This window comes from Grammomys surdaster, unplaced genomic scaffold (assembly GCF_004785775.1).
Source record: "Grammomys surdaster isolate TR1022 unplaced genomic scaffold, NIH_TR_1.0 67, whole genome shotgun sequence".
NCBI lineage: Eukaryota > Metazoa > Chordata > Mammalia > Rodentia > Muridae > Grammomys > Grammomys surdaster.
Genome location: NW_021604569.1, coordinates 19,261,795 through 19,281,900, shown reverse-complemented (window position 1 = coordinate 19,281,900; position 20,106 = coordinate 19,261,795). Strand labels below are relative to the sequence as shown.

General features: G+C 40.5%; 1 protein-coding gene across 3 annotated transcripts in view; it reads right to left on the bottom strand.

The window, feature by feature from the left end:
- Nucleotides 1-4,296: 4,296 nt before the first annotated feature.
- Nucleotides 4,297-20,106, bottom strand: part of Sun3 (Sad1 and UNC84 domain containing 3) — a 30,630-nt gene continuing 14,820 nt past the window's right edge. For 2 of the 3 annotated variants that reach the window (XM_028778387.1, XM_028778378.1), the window contains 8 exons: nucleotides 18,627-18,730; nucleotides 17,402-17,442; nucleotides 16,488-16,659; nucleotides 15,449-15,533; nucleotides 10,840-10,955; nucleotides 9,569-9,736; nucleotides 6,138-6,230; nucleotides 4,297-4,595 (listed from right to left, as the gene is read on the bottom strand). In XM_028778387.1, coding sequence (XP_028634220.1) covers nucleotides 4,476-4,595; nucleotides 6,138-6,230; nucleotides 9,569-9,736; nucleotides 10,840-10,955; nucleotides 15,449-15,533; nucleotides 16,488-16,659; nucleotides 17,402-17,430 — 783 coding nt within the window. In that variant the 5' untranslated portion in view covers nucleotides 17,431-17,442; nucleotides 18,627-18,730 and the 3' untranslated portion in view covers nucleotides 4,297-4,475. The remainder of the gene's footprint in view (nucleotides 4,596-6,137; nucleotides 6,231-9,568; nucleotides 9,737-10,839; nucleotides 10,956-15,448; nucleotides 15,534-16,487; nucleotides 16,660-17,401; nucleotides 17,443-18,626; nucleotides 18,731-20,106) is intronic. The other variant, XM_028778392.1, reaches the window with a different exon arrangement.

The window sequence follows — 20,106 nt, the reverse complement described above, 5'->3', positions numbered from 1 at the left end:
AACAAAGTCAATGATTTCAGAAGTGATAATTAAATATATTAACATCTCCATATTTTCTTTCCAAATGATTTTGTCAAAAAAAATCACTCTAGAGAGTTCCAGAAGTAATATGTACCAGAGAATTTTCTATTGCAATATCTGCTTGTTATTTTCCATCTAGGTAGTAAATGGATTTTTGATTTTATAAAGGCCAAACCACCAGGGTGAGCAATTCAGTCACATGAGGATCTGCAGAGCAATGTTGGTGTTATGTTTACTTATTGGGGAAGAAACCATCTTACCTGATCTTGTCTTAGGAAAGGAAATACATTACACATAGAATGTCACTCAGTATATACAGTTGGAGGTGTGGGAAAAGCCTGAGAGCTGCTGAGATAGACTACTCGGGTTAGTTGCATGCCTTTACTGTCACCCAAAGCTGGGATGGCAATGCCTGTCATCTGCCTGATCATCTTTAGTCTCAGGGGGGAGAAGAGACTAATTTATTTGCAGGCTTGTTAACAGTTAGTGTCGGAAAAATTGCCCCAGAGGGAAAGAACCTGGCATCACTCAGAGCTTCTACAGCAAATCTGGAAGTCAATATTTGTCTTATTTTTTTACCTGAGAAAACTGTGAAGCAGAAACTCATACTGTAGAGGTGACAGGAGAAAATGTCTTTTTGAGGATCACCCTCACTTAAAGAGTGTGTTTCTGCTTAAGCAGTTGCTCAACTGACTCCTCATCTTGTGTGTGTCAAATAAAAACACGTCGAGAAATTCCATAGGTTTTTAAAATTGCATTTGTGCAGTATGTTAGAACGCTTAGGCAAAGTGCAGAGGGATGAAGACTCGAGAAGGAGAATCACATTCAACCCAGGAGGAAACAGACCAATATTTGGTGGGTGTGGAATATGTGAACCAGCGTTGGCTGAAAAGGGGCACCTAGGTTGGACATTCTGCAGACTGATTAACTGCTTAGAACGTCCATGAAGGGTTATTAGTGTTGCTGCTTTGAGAATGTGTGAGAAAGACAAGCCTTTGCATGGCAGATATGTTTCCATTCTATGGCTTTATTTGCAATGCTGTTACTTATGTAGAGTATTTGTGCTTTTGTATCTTCCTCTATCCAATATTGTACAGGAATTAGCTCTGGGTTTATTAAGGTTTTTATGGTTTCATTGCCCACTTGTAAATATTTTACTGTGTTCTATTTGGGATTTATCACATTGTAAAGTAATAAACAAAGAAGCAATTTCATTCTCTTAATGGCTAGATAATTGTTCCAAGCCATTTGCTTTGTTTTGCTCAGATGTTATGCTTATATGGTTTGTTCCCTCCCTTGTGTAATTCCTGTTATAAATATTAGTGGGTGAGAGCACTGAGCAGTGATTATAGCTCTGCTCTTGATTAACCGTTCACATGGTTAGTGGATTATGGGTTATCACCAGGGTGGACTGACATAAAAGCTAGTTTGGCTAGGTTTTGTAAGCTGTTTGCTTTTCTCATGTATTATTCAGTGTCTTGAGACTGCCAGCATGAAAGCCACTGACACTTGCATCCTTCTGAAACTGTACCAGAACCATGGGCAGAAATAAACCTCTTTTGCTTATAACTTACCAGTCTGTAGTGTTGTAATGCCAGCATGAGGAAACCAAGACTCCATGTCTGCGAGTTTGGAATATTGGCATATATGAGTGTAGACAGAAGAGAGTGACAACCCCCATAAGGTAGCTGTATTCACATCAGTGACTATTTTACACCCATCTTCATTTTACAACTTCCTGCTTATTTTCTTTCCTCACAGAATTAAAAACCAGATCCAAGATGCATCACTCCATGTGCAAATATTTACAAATGTTAAGTCAAAAGTGAAGAATGTTTCTTTTTAAAACTCGAGCCATAGTGTACCGTATAGACCATGACATGTTTCAAGGCACAGGCCAAGAAGATTTTGTACTTTTCCACCATCTGGCCCCTCTTACCCCCTCCCCTTGTGAAACATGCTATAAAAAAGCATTTCATGTTCAAAAATAAATAATTTATAAAAAAAAAAAAAAAAAAACTCGAGCCATTTGGTAAATGATGACACAGGAAGCATGTCTCCATGTATCTGTTTTGTGTGTTGCATGTGTATGTGCATGCCATGGCATGTATGCCTTGGTCTACATGTCAGGTTTTGTGGTGGGGGTGGGAGGAAATCATAGGACAGCTTGCATGAGTTGGTTCTTGTAGTGGTTCAAATATGCTTAATCCAGGGAGTGGCACTGTTGGAAGTGTGGCTTGTTGGAGATGTGTGTCCTTGTTGGAGGAAGTGTGTCACTGTGAGGTGGGCTTTGAGACCCTCCTCCTAGCTTCCTGGAAGACAGCAGCCTTCTCCTGTCTGCCTTTGGATGTAGAACTTCCAGCTCCTCTAGCACCGTGGCACCCTGGACACAGCTATGCTTCCTACTATGATGATGATGGACTAACCTAAGAACCAGTAAGCCAGTCCCAATTAAATGTTGTCCCTATAAGAGTTGCCTTGGTCATGTTGTCTCTTTACAGCAATGCAAACCCTAACTAAGATAGTTTCCACCATGTGGGTTCAAGGGATCAAATTCTCCTTGTCATAGTTAGTAGCCAGTACCTGTTGAAGTGGAAATTTCAGGTTTCTTTGGAGACTCAGTTGTGTCATGTAATGTTTTTCTGGAAGCTGTCTTATGAGGTGTTTTTACTGAAGCAGACATGTGAGAGGATGTTTTGCTCAGGCAGACGCTTGAGAGGACATGTGATGTTTGGAGTTTGAGAAGAACCCAACAGACAAGGCTCTTGCATTGATTCGCCTTAAAATACTTCGCTAGTCTTCACTGATCTTCACTTGTCATGACTTCATAGAGAGAAATGTCCCAAAGAACTTCTCCTAGTATTCCAGCTGCTTTTTTGCATGTGGGCTCTTGCTGATTTGGCAGAGTCTCACTGTTTCTTCTGGATTGAGTTGAAGCTTCTGACTAGTGTTTGTTGTTTTAAGCTGCACTGCTGATATCCTGACAATGAAGATTGGAATTGCTGAAAAGAACTCTACTTCTAAACAGGTCCACACCCCCCCTTGTCCTATTGACCATCTTCCTTTTCTACCTTTGGTGCATTTTCTTTGATTGATGGGCTAGAAGGGAGGTTGAAGCTTTAAAGAACCCTAAATAAGGTAGGCTTTGAAAAAATCTAGGCCTACAACCTGTTACTGCCTGAGTCATCCTGGTAGCCAAAGCATGTTTCTTACTTGAGACAAGTCTATCTAATTAATCTTAGGCCAACCTCAAACTCAGGCTCTCCCTGTCTCAGTTTCCCCAGTTCTGGAATTCTAGGTGTTCTGCCTCTATGTACAGAAATAATTCTTTTTAAAACAAGATGATAATATCATTTCTCAAACAGATACTATCAAATTGGTTTTTTTTTTTTTGGAAATAATTCTTATTGCTTCACTGGTAGGGATAAAACCCAAGGCCTCGCACATGCTAGCTACATGCTCTGTCACTTTCCGGCAGGTGAGCTCCATTACCCATTACTGCCTCATGACTGCTCCATAATTACCATAACTTTCCAATTTTAATTGAGATCATTATGATTCTAAATCAGGTTAGAGAGAATTGTTGTCCTCACAGCTGAGTCAGGCTTGTCATCTATTGAAACCTTTTACTCATTTTCTGTTGCATGGGGCCTTTCCCACATACACCTTCTCCCTTGTTTTACCTGATGCTTATGGCCTTTGCTGTGGCTTTTATAAATTATGCCCTTGATCTGATCATTGTTTGTACTTGTGTGTAACTTTGATTTACATGTGACAGTTTCACATCTAACAGAAAGCACAGTTTCTACTTGTTTGTATTCATTTTAAGCATTATATTTATTTAATATGAGAGGCCAGAGGGAGAATTTTGGGGAGATGGTTCTCTCCTTCCACCATGTGTGAAGACAGAACTCAGACCATCAGGCTTGGTCACAAAGATTCTTTACTAGCCAAGCTTTCTGGCTGACCCTTTTGCATTTTTAAAGGAGCAGTACCCAATTCTGAGGAGTCCATCAAATTATCTGCAAATATTCATGGCCAGAACTTGTCATTGACTTTTATCTCTAACTTTAAAATTATCTGTGGCTTCTCTACCTTCTCTTCCCAAAACCTGCAGCTCAGGGAAAACAATGGTGATGGTGGCCATTGTGCCTGATATAGAGGATGAATAACTAAAGTGCAGAAACTGTGCTCAGGATGACTTCCTAATGAGGCCTTCTTCTATATACAAATTCACCTCTGACAAACAAAATAAACTACCAAAGGGTGTTGCACTGACTTTCATTTTTTTATTAGTAAAATTCATTCACTTCTTACTGCTTAGTAGGAATGAGTTTGGAGTTCCCCTCCCACTCCCAATCTTTTGTTTCTTAGGGGTACAATCTGACATAAGGGAATAATAAACATCCTTGGACATTCTGGCTACACAGCCACTACCTTCTGCACCAACTCTTCTATGTGTTATCACTGGGGATGCCGTGGACTCTAAATCGGTACAAGCAAGTATACTTTGGATGTCCCCAGTTGCTAAGGATTTGAAGTTTTACACATACCAAAGATTCAGAAGCTTCATTCTGGAAACAAAGAAAAGAAAACACACATGACTTATAAAAGTTCCTGTAAATGCTGAAGGAATTCTTTTGAATTGCAGTGAATGCTGATATAACAATGAGGGAACCTCCTTCCTTCCCAAACACAAGTACATTCAGACAGTGCTCTGATGGATGGGGAAATGAGTCACTGGAAAGAAAGAACCTGTGAACAGGTGAATATAGGAGGATGAAGACACTCAGGAGATCTGAGTACACCAATGCTCTCAGTGGTTTTGTCTCTCTTTCTCACATTTGCTGCTGTGCCACTGAAGGGAGGGTTCTACGAAAACCAGACTTTTAAAACCAACTGTGAAGGCTGAAGTAAAAGAAGCATGAGTTAAAGGCTAGCCTGGGCTATTATAAGCAGGATCTTGTTTCGTAAAATAACATCTAAAACAAAAAATAAACACAACCTCAACAAGACCCAAAGCTAACTATGAATCCAAGTATGTACAATATTCAAATCAGACATAAAACTCTACAAATATGTTAATTTAGGATAGTTAGTCATCCTTTGGTATCTAGAAGAATGGCATCCAGGACCTCCTGTTGATGGGTGCTCAAGTCCCCTATACAAAATGGCATAATATTTCCAGACAAGTCAGGATTGGCTGTCCATGTAGCTCAATCTCAAGACTTTTCATAATCCTGAACACAATGCAAATGCCTTGTAAATAGCCGCTATGTTGTAGTGTCTAACATACATTAGCCAGGAATGTCTGTAGGTGCTTAGTACAGTCTTTTGTTTCTCCAAAACATTTTTTTCATTGATGGTGTGATTCTGTGTGTGAGATCATTGCATATAAAAAGCTGTTTGGGCACTTGGTGGGGGTTGGGGGGTGGGGACTCAGATCACTTTTATTGTTGACCAAGAAGTATCAAAAACACTTATCCTTACGTAGTATGAGGTACTTTCTACATCCTTCCAGTACTTCCTGTGGTTAACTATAAGTGATGATGAGATATCTTACACATGTTTGTGCCATTCAGGGAGTTTATCAGTTAATAGTTGGTGTTTTCCCTCATTGGCCTAGGAAGAGAAATCTTACCTATATTATCTAGCATTAAGTATTGACTGGGTTTCTCTCTATCTCTCTCAACCTCATATTATGCCTTCAAAGCCAATCCATTTACTAAAGGTGGACAAGACAATCACTATCAAACTGAATTGTGTGTGTGGTAGATTGCTTCCTGCACGTGTGCTACGTGCACTAATTTTTTTTCTTAAAAAAAAAAGGACTGAGAAATTTAATATCTGGGGAAATAATAAGTGAGATTGAGTTAGAAATTGTCTTTGCAATTGTCCATGTCTTACTATTAATCATGCACCAATAACAAAGAGTTAAATGATGTGCATTAAAATACATGCACGCATTTGAAGCAAAGGATGGAAATTACGATGGCCTCACTTAGCTTGGGCTTTAGCTTGGGCTTATGCCATGACTGTTTCCAGCAGCAATTCTGGCAAATCCCTCTTAGTAATGAAGCCAAACATAACTTAGCATTCTCCCAATGGATAATTACCTGAAGCTCAAATGTTTGAATGGTTGCTTCCATTTTGTTATAAATAAACTGACCTAGAAGCTTTTCTTCTCCTTCACATTTCTTCATAACGCCCTGTAAAGTGAACAACAGATGCAGAGGCTGTAATGAGTGGGTTCTTGGTTGAAAGAAATGGATGCAGGTGTTCAAAGTAGCGACGCTTCATCTGAAATCGCAGGTGCTGGAGCTGGGGAGATAGCTCAGTGGTTAAGATTGCTTGTTATGTAAGATCCCCAGCACCTCTGTAAAAATCTGGACAAGGCTGCTGGTTCCTGTAACCTGAACATCAGGAGTCAGAGATAGATAGAACCTGAGAACCCACTGGCCAGCAAGCCTTGCCCAAGGTGACAAGTTTCCAGTTCAGTGACAGACCCTGTCTCAACGTAGTAGGGTCAAGAGCAAAGAGCAACAGAGGAAGCCCTTGGTTCATCAGTTCCTTAATACAGAAGAAACAAGGGAAGTACTCATTATTGCTAAATGATTTTTGTCTGGAGGAACCAGTCAGAATGCCTGCAAATCAGAAATAGTAGTGTGTAAACATAGACAGGTAGGGCCAGTCAAAACTCATCCCTAACTCAACACTGCCATGCATGTGAACATCAAGGGCTGGTGTCAGTAAGCCTCATCAGCATTGAATTAAAAGCATCAGTGGACACAGGAAGTGGGCTATACCCTCCTCAAGCCCATGATATCAAAGGACAGAGGTACAGACTAAGCCTTCGAGGAAAACATAGGTGTAGGCAAAACAGACAAAATCCATGATGAAGGTCAAAGGGCAGCAGAGGGAAACACAGATTCCTGTGGCTTGAGGTGGCACTAGTACTGCAGGGATTTAGGCTGGAAGCCCAGAAAGGCTCAGGATCTGGGCGATGGTATGCTTGAGGACATGGAGGGGAGGGACTGAGATCTGAGTAGCCCTCAGTCCATGGCAGGCCTTGCCCACCACCAGCCCATGCCAGAGCTCTCTTCCTGAGCCAGCTGGTTGTGCAACTGAGGCCTGCCCTGAGCTCGTCCTCCCCAGCACGAGCCAGCAAACTAGCCAAATTGACACCTGCCCTAGTTAGGAATCCTTTCAAAGTCAACTAAACTATGTGCCTGGGCTTCAAAGGAGCAAATTGGGCTTCAAATTGAGACATTCAAGGAAATCTATAAGATCAACAGAGGTCCTGTAAACAAACAGAAGATGAAACAAAACTCCAATGTCAATTAGTATTTTCAGATTTGAAGAAGTCTATACTGCAGACATGAAAAAAGTGGTTAGTCTCTAAATAAGCATTATCTGTAGAAACCAAAGTCTTGTATAATTATGATGGAAGAAATGAAAATTTTTATGTAAGAGTTAAAATAAACGAGATAGAGTCTTTCAGAGATGGAACATAAATCAGAAAAGATACATGAGAAATGGACTTCAGGATGCAGTAATGAGATCCCACAGTAACCGCCATACACTAGGCTCTCTGCCATCATTAGAAGGGAGACAGACTGTAGAAGAGTTCCAAAGGGGTGGCTGAGAGGAAGGAAGGAGGGACAGAGGGAAGCACTGTTTATCTGACCAGAATAAACAACGGGACAACAAGCACCTCTGATGAATTAGAAACAGAAATGTACCAAAGTGAGCAAGTCAGACAAATGGGTGACAAATACTTTGGAAATATTTAAAATGTCAACAGTAAAGAAAGTAGCTCAACAGCAAGCAATGCTCAGTTAACGACTGACTGAAACAAATCAACAAAAAGGCACAAATTCCCTCAAAGCCTCAAACATGAAACACAGATCTAGGCGTTCCAATCCAATATGCATTCCATAGAAACAAAGCCCAACATCCATGGTAAAAACCTTGCACAAAAATATTCACAATCTTATTATGGGTAAAAGCCCAAACCCTGCAAATAACTCAGATATCTACAAAGTAATAGATAAGTAAAGTAGAAACAAGTATTTATTCTTTGGTTTTCAAAAGAAACTCAAATATTGAATAACATAGCTAAACCTTGGAAATACTCTGTCAATCATTCACTAGAGAGTGCATACAGTATGATAATGATAATGTCTAGAATAGGCAAATTTATGCATCAAAGTCCATTTGTGGTTGCTAGGGCCTAAGGATGTGATGGGGATGGGAGGGGAAAATTAAGCAGCACTGGGCTCCTTTGGGAGGCAACGAAAAATATTCTAAAATTGCAATGGTGGCTATGTAACTGAGAATCTGAAAGAGACTAAAGAGTGGCTTCAAATGGGAGGGTCACATGCTCTATACAGTATATCTCTATACACCTGTTTTGTTTTGTTTTCTTAAAGACAGAGATATTGGATGGGCAGAGCCACAGAAAAGAGGCGATTTTCATCTTTTATTGGAGGGGAGCCATCAAATAATAGCCAACACTGAAAAATCAAGAAATGATTGTTAAAAAAGATGTAGAAGCAGGTATCTCATTAACAGATGAAGTTATTGCTAGTCAAAGCTTTGAGACAAAAAGATTTGGGATCAGGGAGATGTAGGAAGGTGAGTTGTTGGAGATTGATTCTAATGCTTTGTCTTAATTCAGCTCCCAAAATCTCAAGGGAATCTATGTGTCTTGATGCTGAGGGACCCTGTCCCCAACTTGTTTTTGATTGATCAATAAAGTTGCTAACAGCCAAAGGCTGGGCAGGAGGTGGGACTTTTAGATTTCCCTGGACAGGGTTAAAAAAGAAAGAAGGAGGAACAGAATTGCTATGACAGAGGAAGCAAAGAGAGATCAGATTTAAAGACCTGTCAATGTGTAAGAATCTGGGCCACTTACCCAAATGGGTCTTGGGTAGCAGAGATGAAATATAGATTTAGCAAGTCTAACTTGGGAATGTTGATGGGGAAAGTGGGTGAGCCATGTAGAGTTAGGGAGAAGCCCAGCCATTGCGCTGTTAAGGCATAGTAAAAATTAAGCTAGCGTGCAATTATGTGTGTGTGTGTGTGTGTGTGTGTGTGTATGTGTGTTTCATTCCTGAATCCAGAGCTCTTGGGCAGGTACAGAGCCACACGTGCACCAGCCAGGAGCATACAGCATATCCTTTAAATATCTACTGCTACAGTGAATTGTGATGTTTATGTAAATAGCCAACATTTCAGGTATACATATGTAGCGTTTTAGTAGTACAGTAAAAATATAAAGTCAAGCATAGACTAGTCCGATCCTCTCAATTTGTAAGTAACAACATGAAAGCTCTAGAAGTCAGAGGTACAAACACTTAGTGTACAATTAAAAGATAAGTCCAGGACTGAGGGTATAGGTCAGTAGCAGAGTTGGTAACGTGACCTACAAGAGGCCCTAGATTCAATTCCCAAAGACACCAGTCTAGTTTCTTATTCCAAGTCACCCCCCACACACACACACACAGCAACCCACTCTGAATGACAGAGTTAGATAGCTTCTTACATAGACAGAGAACTCCTTGGGTGCACTCGAGATGTTTCCTGATGGGGACACCTTCTCCGAGATATGCTCCATGGTAACTGCTGTTGGGATGATCTTCCTGGCAAGTTTAATCAGGATGTGACCCTGGGAACCTGGAAAGGCCCAGCACTTCCCAGGATGGACATCTGGCTAGAAAGAAAACATTAAATGAATCTCTTTTATGGACATATAGATCTAACATTTCCATACTGAGCACCGCATCACTAGCAACTGTAAGGCTCTTAGGACTAGAGCACGAAGCCTCAGGACACAGATCAAACAGGAGACCTCCTCAAACAGCCTAGGTCTGGTTGGTTGTTCATCCAGAGCACTTTATGCTTCTGTCCTCCAGAGCTGCTGTCTCAGCAGTGTGTTTTCTTTCACTACCAGCCTAGACTGAGAGCTAAAAGGCAGCTAGAGGTTTAAGTGCTGATGATGCTGGTGGTGATGGTGGTAATAACTCAAGAGACAATGGTGTTTATGTTGGTGGTGGTGCTGGTGCTGATGGTGGTGGTGATTGATGATGTTGGTGGTGGTGTTGATGGTGGTGATTGATGAGTGAGGAAGCAATGGTGTCTATGGTAGAGGTAATGATGGTGATAGAGCTGACAGTGATATGGGACATGAGGGTGGTCCTTATGATAGTTGGCGGGGTTGATGATAATCGTAGGTAATGAATGATGATGATGGAGGTCCTGGTGGTAAAGAAGAAAAAGTATTTCTTTTACTAGATGTAAAATTGTAGCCTAGCAAGAAGAGACTGGAGATCTGTCTCTGAATATACTTTTCAATTTGAAAGCAACTTCTGACATGCATCTCATAGTGTGTTGACTGTCCTGATCTTTCCGAGTGAAAGAAAGGCTCAGTAGAAATTTCTATTATAGTCAACCCTGTGAGGATGTGTGCTTGGCATACCACTTAATGCCAGTCTGGCGTTTGCAGGACAGCCTCCTTTAACAAATGTTTGTTAAATGCCTGAAGTTTTCAGTAAACAAGGTTAGTCGCAGAATCAATGAAAATTAAAGGTATGGAATTAGATGTTCTGATAAGCAAAGTCTAGTTTTCTGATGTAGTAATTAATAATAGTTTAGTACTCTAAGATAATTTGTACAATGTAATAGTGTAGAACTGTTGGAAGTGTCTAGATTCTGTAGGCAGTGTGAATGTTCTTGCCTCCACTTTAAACACGAATACAGCCATGTTTTATGTCAAAATCTTAAGGTGGATGTGGTGTTGTCCTACTTAGCACTTACCTGAAGAATCATATCTGGAGGCATCTCATAGTTGAGGAACCCTATCCCATGCCAGTACAGTTTTGCTTTATTATTTTTGTAACTTTCTGAGGTCCCAGCTTCAATGACAGAGGCTCCTAAAATTGCAATGTATTTTAAAGTTACACATAAAATGTAATACATGCCATCTAGATTTTAGCGATGTTCCTGAAAAGCTATCACTGGACAAACTACAAAGTCAAATTTATCATCGGGATTCAGTTAGGCCAGGGCTACTGATATACTGTCACTTTCTGAAAGACTTTGTTCATTTTCCACTAGTTTTGAAATAGGGTACTAGGTACTGAGGCTGGCCTTGGACTTGTAGCAGTTCTCCTGCCCTGGCTTCCTAAGTGCTAAGATATGTGCCATCAAATCCAGATGGAAAGCCTTGTTTGCTTTTTCTAGTTTCCCAAAAATCTCTGAAACTAATTTATGATAAGAAAAATCTTAAATACTAGAGCAATTTCAAAGCTAAAACTAATGTGTATGTTATGTTATTCATCATCCAGAAAATCAGACTTTTCTGTCATTCTCAAAAATGGAAACAGCAGCAAGTCACGCTATGCACACCCTTCACCTTACATTTGTAACAGTAACTACGTAAATTAATCAGGCTCCAGGTTTTTGTAGCAACTTTAATTGTAATCAAAGAATTGTAGAAGTATTTATCAAATACTATCCCTTTAAGTTATTTTATCTTAGGAGGAAAATGTATTTTAAACATGAGAAATTTTAAAAATGCAAAGCACTTCTTCAAATTTCACTTGAGTAGCACAATATAAAACACTGAGCCCACGCCCCTGTACTTCTATAACACTGACCAGGCATCCAGGTCACAGAACAAAGGTTCTGCACATTTTCTTGACTAGCACAATTTGAAGTATTAAATATGGATCCACTGTTGCCACATGCAATGGTGGGAAATACAAATCCTCCATGTAAACCTGTAATTTAGACACTGAATAATATTTAGGAGGCTGGATAGATGGCTCAGTGATTTAGAGAGTGTATTGCTCTTCCAGAGGGCTTGAGTTTAATTCCTATCCACCACTTTAGGTGGCTTACAGCCACTACTGACTCCAGATGCAGGAACTCCAGTGCCTCCGGCCTCTGAGTGCTGTGCACGCATGCACGCATGCACGCACGCATGCACGCACGAACGCACACAGGCACGCACGCACACAGGCTCGCACGCATGCGCGCACGCACGCGGCGCGCACATGCGCACATGCACACACACGTTCACGCACACATATACAATTAAAAATGTATCTTAAAACATTATTGTAACAGTCTTATGTCATACAGTATTTAGAACATGTTTATCCTGTAATTGCTTGCCATCTGTTAAAAACTGAAATTAAAGCAAGTATCTTTTATCTTGTCGGTTACTACTCCTACTTGCATGACTAACTGGACAGAAAACTTCTTTTGGATCCTAAGCTATATAAGTCTGATGGCCTCCATAATCCTTTCATGAAAACAGAAATTGAATGGTTCTTCCGGCTGAAGAAGCTCATACTTATTCATTGTTTTCATTCATTTCATTTTTCTTTTTTATTTGCTTTCTTAGGAAATAATACACCCGCTTAAAGGGTACAGTTCAGTTTTACTTGCCTTAGCATATTCAGAATTGTGCCAGCCATCACCACAGTAAATTTACAATTAGTCTGCTGCAAAAGAAGCCTATAGAGGGTAGCAGTCCTCCCCATTTTCCTCATTATCAGCCGCTGGCCTAGCTGGCCAAGGACCAATCCTCTTCACACACTCACCTAGTGCAGGCATTCCTTTACTGCCCCTTTGCAGTGCATCACAGCCTGCTGCTTGTTGCATGCAGTTACCTAGACATAAAGCACTTGAGATTCCTGCATAGTGATTCTTTTTGCTGCCTACATTGTACTTTAATCGTCTGTTCATGGGGACTTCTAATTTTGATGAGTATCAATCCAGTTGCTACAGGTATTCTCATATGGGTTTTTGTCTGGGTTTGACAGTGCTGAGGCTCAAACCCAAGCCCCTCTGGATTCTGAGCAGGCAATCGTACCACTGAGCTATACTCCCAGCTTTGTCATGCGTGTTTGGATGTAAACGTAAAATTTAACTCTTAGGTAAATGTCCAGAGGTGCCACAACAGGGTCACTAGGGCTATATTTAATTTGAGAAGCAGCTGTCAGGCCGACTTCCAAACGTACCACTTAGTAGTCACACATACACACGTGGTGGACGGAAGCCCCAGGCTTCCCAGTGTCTGCAGCACTTGGCAGGCTCTATCTGGCACTTAGACAGATGTGCACTGATGTGTCACTGTGCTTTTGATTTCCATTTCACTAATGAATAACAGTGTCCAGTATTTTTTCATTTTCTGTTCACCTTTTAATTTCTTTAAAAAAGTGTTTTATGACCTTTCCCCCAGTTTTAACACTGAGTTTTCTGTTTTATTATTACCAAAGTTTAAAAGCTTTCATCAATTTTAGATCCAAGTGCTTTGCTAAATTTGCATACAGACAGTCTTTCTCCTGCCTGTGAGTTTTCTCCTCACTCTCTCAATTGTCCTTTTGAGAACATAACTTAATATGAATGAGGTCCAAACTTTTCCGTTTGATCATGTTTCAGTGTTTTCTATAAGATATTTTTTCCCTAGGCTGACAAAGGAAAATTGATAATTCAAGGTCAAAATTGGGCTGCAATGTGAGATCAAGGTCAGCTAGACAACGAATCAAGACTCTGCCTCAAAATTAATTAAAACTCAATTTTGGGCAGGTGTAGGGACATAGCTAAGTGGTGGGATGCTTGTCTAGCATGCAAGAGGCCGTGAGTTCAATCCCCCATGTAACAACATAATGAATAAAAACTACACACCTCTTTTCTCTTACCTTTTGTCCTAGGAGTTATATACATTCCTGCTTTACATTGAGACTTAGGTTAATTTCTGGTCAATGTGAGCTATGGCTAAGGTTTATTTTGCAATGACTGTCCTTTGTACCAGAATCTCTAACTTCACTTTTCTGCTTTGCCAAAATCCAGTTCACAGTGTTTGTGTGAACTGACTCCGAACTTGTGTTCTATGTCAGTTTTTTATTTCTGCAGTTTTATAAATAATAATCCTGAAAAACAACTACTGAATGTTCCAGCCTTACACACACACACACATCACTTTATTACTGACTTCTAAAATCCCATAAAGACATGTGTGTTAATAACTCACACATCACGTAGACATACCTTAGGCATCTAGTCTTGCCAGCAATATATGCAGAAAATGCACATGGGAAATATCCTTTGGTAATTACTATAATAGTACTACTCATTCCATTAATGTGTGTATCTTCTTGATAATTGCTAGACAATTTCATCAGCTACAAATGTTTTGTCTAAAATAAAAGCTTGTTCTCAATCTCTCTCTCTCTCTCTCTCTCTCTCTCTCTGTCTGTCTCTCTCTCTCTCTGATTCAAATTCCTAATGGTCCTGCCCCTATAGAATTGGTTTTAAAATATTTGAGAAGCTATTTGTCATTTTGAAGGTGAAATCTGCTTTTCTATGCTGATTAAACAATTAGATTAAACAAAGACTATAGTTTTAAAGGGGGAAAAGTGGAGCCATTTGAACTTAGATCTATCTATCCATCTATCTATCTATCTATCATCTATTTATCTATATATCTTTGTATCTATGTATTTATTTATCTTTTTATCTATTTATATCTATGTATTTATGTATCTATGTATCTATATATGTATCTATCTATATGTATTTATCTACGTATGTATCTATCAATGTATCTATGTATCTATCTATACATCTATGTATGTATGTGTGTATGTATGTATCTATCTTCTATCTATCTGTCTGTCTGTCTGAATATCTATCTATCTACCTGTTGATTGATTCATATTACAGTTATCACAGTACTCAGGACCCTTGTGTACACTAGGCAAACACTTCACTACTCAGCTACAGCCCTAGGCATAGTTTTTGTTTTTTAGAAAGGTTTTAAGTACACAGTTTCTCCAATCAGTACATCATTATCCACTTCTTATTGAACAATTTTTGATCATCTGTACATTTTCAGAAATTAATTCACTCACCAACATTGTGTCTCACACTACCCTTCCCTCTTCCCATCTGTATTGCCCACTGACCACAGAGATTGCAATTCACAGTCCAAGTAAGCTCTTGGGCTTAACTTCAACTGGAAGATTTTGAGCATATTACCTTGTAGCCACCTTTAAAAATCAATATTTAACCAGCAATAATGCACTTAGCATCCCTGTAAGGTATGTCATTAAGGTCCATAATAATATATAATGCTGTCTGTCTTCTAAGCTTAACTATTCTCAGCCTGCTTGACTTTCCTGTGGCATTTCAGCTTTCTCGGTGGTCCTTTTAGATACGTGCTAACGGATTCCTGAAAGCAAGCCATGACACTCATTTCTAGAATCTTCTTTAGTATCTAGAGTTGTTAATTTTGCCCCTTCTTAATATCACAGGGATGTGTGTCATTTTCTAATAAAGAATTTTAAATGACCTTAAATCATTCCTTTTTTTTTTTTTACACATTCATCTTTTCATTTTTTTTTTCTGTACTCACCAGCTGACTTCAGGGCATAATCAGCCAACTGTATTTGGTCCCCTCTGAACTTTTTAAGTACATAATGTACCAAGTTTGACATTTCCTGTGAAGATTGTAAGAACAGTTTTCTGTTATTAATCTTTACCAACTGTTTGAACATTTACCCATTGTTTCATGGACGTGGACCTGAACTCCCTAATCTGCAAAATTTTAAGAGTATGAACAGCTCCCAGAGGCTCTCAGTGCCAGACACTGATACACTTAGATGTCTCGTGGGAGCAACCCTTCTCAGACACCAGATAGAGCTAAAGCTAACATATGATTGAGAACATAGTCACCCAGAAAGGTGGATCTTAGGCTCCCTCTTAAGCTCTTCCCACTGCACTGTGGTACCCTCCCATGGGATGAGATGGAGCTGTGCTAGGGATGCTCCTTACTATGTCCCTCATCGATATCCTATACTTAGCAATAAAGACTCGAATATTGAATAATTATCTGAGAATCAGGCAGCTTGCAAAGGCTAGATAATTGCTTATAACAGCAAATATTCACCCATTTCAATGAGTGTTGGACTTTGAAGGATTCTCTTGTTCAAAAATAAGTAAGTACCCTGAGCAGGACCAATAATTGGGATTATCGTTGATTAACTCAGCCACTGAGCCATAATTACAAGGACAAGATGGAACCTGGAAGCTGTGGAAGGCCAGGGTACGATTTCTACACATTTTAATAAGTCCAAAGCTCACCAGAGGCATAATTTTTAAGGGCAGAATGGAAACCTCTTGCTAGCAAGTATTTGCTATGGACAAATACTAAAGCACCATTTCTGAGTCACTGGTTGGTTATTTTGTGGGAAGTAAGTTGTATCACAACATAATATCCACTCCATAACACAACAGTGGTGGAACTGTAGACTCCTAGGGATGGCAATGGTAAAAGGAAGCCAGTGGGGGTTCCAGTGGACACAAGTTAATGTCAATTGGTACTAAGTTGGTAGAAGAAATGGAGTGAGCTTCCCACAGCTGCTTCATCCCATCCATGACCCATCCCGCCTTGCCTCATCTAGAACTTCAGCAGTGGCTTGGTCCTGCACAGCCTCTCGGTGGACAGGCAAACTGTTATTGTGTACGCCATCCTTCATGTCTTTAAGCAACGCCTTCAGAACATCTATTTGTTCAATTAAAAACATAATTTCACGAAAATTGTTCTCCAAAGTTTGGCTTTCTTTCCTGTATACAGAAGAACCACAAGGTGAAAGAGGAAAGTGTTAAAGTTCCTGCCAACAGCGTCAGGGACAGCAACAGTCAAAGGAGCTTAAGGAGAGGAAGTAGACTTGTAGAGGGGAGAAAGATGAGATGCACATTCGTCTGCTCATTACATTTCATTGTATAAGAAAAGCAAAGTGGATGGACACTCAGAAGACAAGACAGGGCAAACTCTTGCTTGGCTCTTTCTACACTGAGCAGAAAGAATGCAGTCTGTCTCACTTGTCCTCAGTCCAGTGATGTCATACAGGTGAATGCTAAATCCCAACACCATCTACTTCAAGCTGGGATGTCCTACATTTCAAGTACAGAAGACAGAAGTGTTTTTCAAGCTATAGCCTGGCAATCCATGCAACATCCATACGTAAGACTGTATGTATGTATTTATTTATTTTCCTATTTATTCATTTTTATTTGAGACAGGCTTATCAGTTGCAGCTTCAAAATCAGTATCTTCTTGTTTCAGCCTGCCGAATATTAAAATTATAGGAGCCAGGCTCAGCTGACTATGGTATTTTAAACAGATCTGGCTTTTTGTGGTGGTTAAGAGGAAATAGCTAGGAAAAAAAATGCTCTAGTCTGGCATGATATAAGATATATAATATAGGAAAGTTATTTCAATCTTATAAATTTCCACAAAAACAAACCCCAATACTTCAGTGTTTGGAGGCACAGGCAAGAATGGCATAGTCAAAACCCCACTCACTTTAAAAGTTCCTGTTGCGCCTTAGGCATGCGAAGTCTGGCCTGCAATAAAGAGAAATAACTCTGAGTTTTGCCTCTTCACTCATTTGTCTTTCTTCTGAAACCACACTTTGACCATTGAGATACAGTGCAGGACACGAGAGCATCTTATATGTGTGTCTTCCTCTGCCTGCCATGTACAGCATTGTTACTGTGTCTGACAAGGTGGCCAATTCACACATCCAATAGAAAGTGACATTTAATGTGAACTCCAGGGTACAAGCCTCATTTGCTCTTTCTGAAGGTGGGAAAAGTAGGAACAGACAGAAGGAAGGGACAGAAGGAAGGTTACTGTGGGTGCATATTTGTATTCCTGAGAGTGATTTAAGGATCTGAACCAGATCCTGATCCAAGACCAAGATTGTGAAGACCTCGAGCTGTAGAAGTCATCTCAGGTGAACTCTCTCTGTTGGGTTTCATGTGGTTGACCTATTGTCCAGGACCAAGGTTGGTGTGCTGGTTAGATTTTTGATAACTTGAAATAAATTGAGAAAGGGAAACCTCAACTGGGAAAATATCTCAATCAGATTGTAGGCAAGCAGCGGGCATTTCCTTGATTAATAATTGACATGGAAGGGCCCAACCCACCGTGGGTGGTGCTTACCCTCCTACCCTGGGCAGGAGGTTCTAAGTTGTATAAGAAAGCAAACTGAAAAAAATCCTGGGGAGCAAGCCAATAAGAAGCATTCCTCCATGACCTCTGCTTCAGTGCCTGCCTCCAGGTTTCTGCCTTGAGTTCCTGCCTTGGTTCCCTCATTGATGAACTGTGATGTAGAAATATTAACCAAATAAATCATTTCTTCTCCTCTATTTTTTGAGGGTCTAGAAAGCAAACCAGGACAGTCAGGAATGCTGGGAAGTGCTTATGGAGTGGAGAATGGAAAATCTCACTGAGATATCAAGAGCTTCCAAGCAAAGGAGAACAAGCACTATGCTGGCTGTAGATGGAAGGCTTGTCATAGGAATCATTTGCCTTTCCCCCTTTTTCTAGAGCCTCTCCTGCGCAATCTACAGGGGTGAGATGGGGGAATCTATGAAGTCTCTTAGCCATAAAATCTCTTCAGAGAACTCCACTTGCTGTAAGCGATCCTCACCAAACCAAGATGATACAATGCAAGCTGGACTTACCTTGTAGCAGACTCAGTTTTAAATGAGTGGTATGCAACAATAATTTAATGAAACATCACCTGGTAATTATAGAGCCGGGAGCCATATTCTGCAATGACAGTATATAATTGTCTGGGTTTTTGAGGAAACTCTGTTACTGTAAACCACTGATGATTTAGAAGTCCTTCAAAGAAAAGGCAAACTCTGATTAAAGAACTTATCTAGAAACACAAAATACCTTACATGCATTAATAACCATTTCTGTGCGTGTGAAAGAGGGGTAGTCTTAAAAATCAGGAGTAGAAGTCTGGGCAGGGGCAGGGGCAGGGGCAGGGGCAGGGGCAGGGGCAGGGGCAGGGGCAGGGGCAGGGGCAGGGGCAGGGGCAGGGGAGCAGATCATTCATCTCTCATGTACAACCTTAGCACTGCAGAAAAAGAGGAAGGTAGGGAAATGGTGCAATAGGCAGAGTACATGTTGCACAGGCATGAGGTACTGAGTTTAGATCCCTGGCAGCCACCTAAAAGTGCATGTCGTCACATGTGTTAGAATCCCATTGGATATCCAATGCTGGATATCTGGAATTCTAGCTTCACTCAGAGACCTTGTCTCAAAACGTAAGACAGAGCTAAACTGGGGAAGACACCAAGACATTGGCCTCTGTTTTTTGCAGAGGGTACATGTACACCTGTATACATGTGCACATACATGCATACATCACACAAACACACATTCACATGCATACGCACAGGTTGAGAAGGACAAAGAGACAGGAACAGATTTTTAGGTGACTCATAGAAAATGATGAAGAATATCCAGTCCTCCACAGAAACCACCATAGCAGAGAGAGGAAATGTTGGGGGGTGGAGGTGGGGTAGAGGGAGGGAAGGACAGAAAGAGGAAGGGAGAGAGAGGTTGAGGCAACTGTTCTGGAATCTGAGACTGGTCAGCAGCAGCTCTGAGATGCAAAACAACTGTAATCCTACAGACAGATCAGAAGGATAAAGAAAAGTGAACAGAGTCAGCCAAGACTGTGGGGCATGACTGAGATACATACTATGCGGCTCACACTTCTACCCAGAAAGAGGAAGAGAAAAAAGAGAGGGAATACAGAAAGAACAATGGCCAAAAGGTTTTCAAATTGATAAAAATAATAAATCTGTCCACCAAGAAACCCAAGGAGAACAAACTTTCAGATTCCCCACACTGAAACATATAATCAAGATGTCAGACTGCAAAGGCTCAGAGAAGGACTTGAAAACGGCCAGAAAGGCATGTTTTGCCATGCATAAGGATTCTTGGCAGGATCATCATCTGGTTTCTCATCAGAAACTGTAGAAGCCACAAAGCAGTCGGGTAAGGTGTGTAAAGTGCTGAGAGGATTATCAATGTATTTGTGTGCCAGAGAACATCACATTCACCAAACTAAAGCTCTGTAAGTGAAGAGGAAGGACTGGGAGAGGGACTGGGAGAGGGAGAGGAGAGGAGGGAGAGAGAAAGAGAGAGAGAGGGAGAGAGAGAGAGAGAGAGAAAGAGAGAGAGAGAGAGAGAGAGAGAGAGAG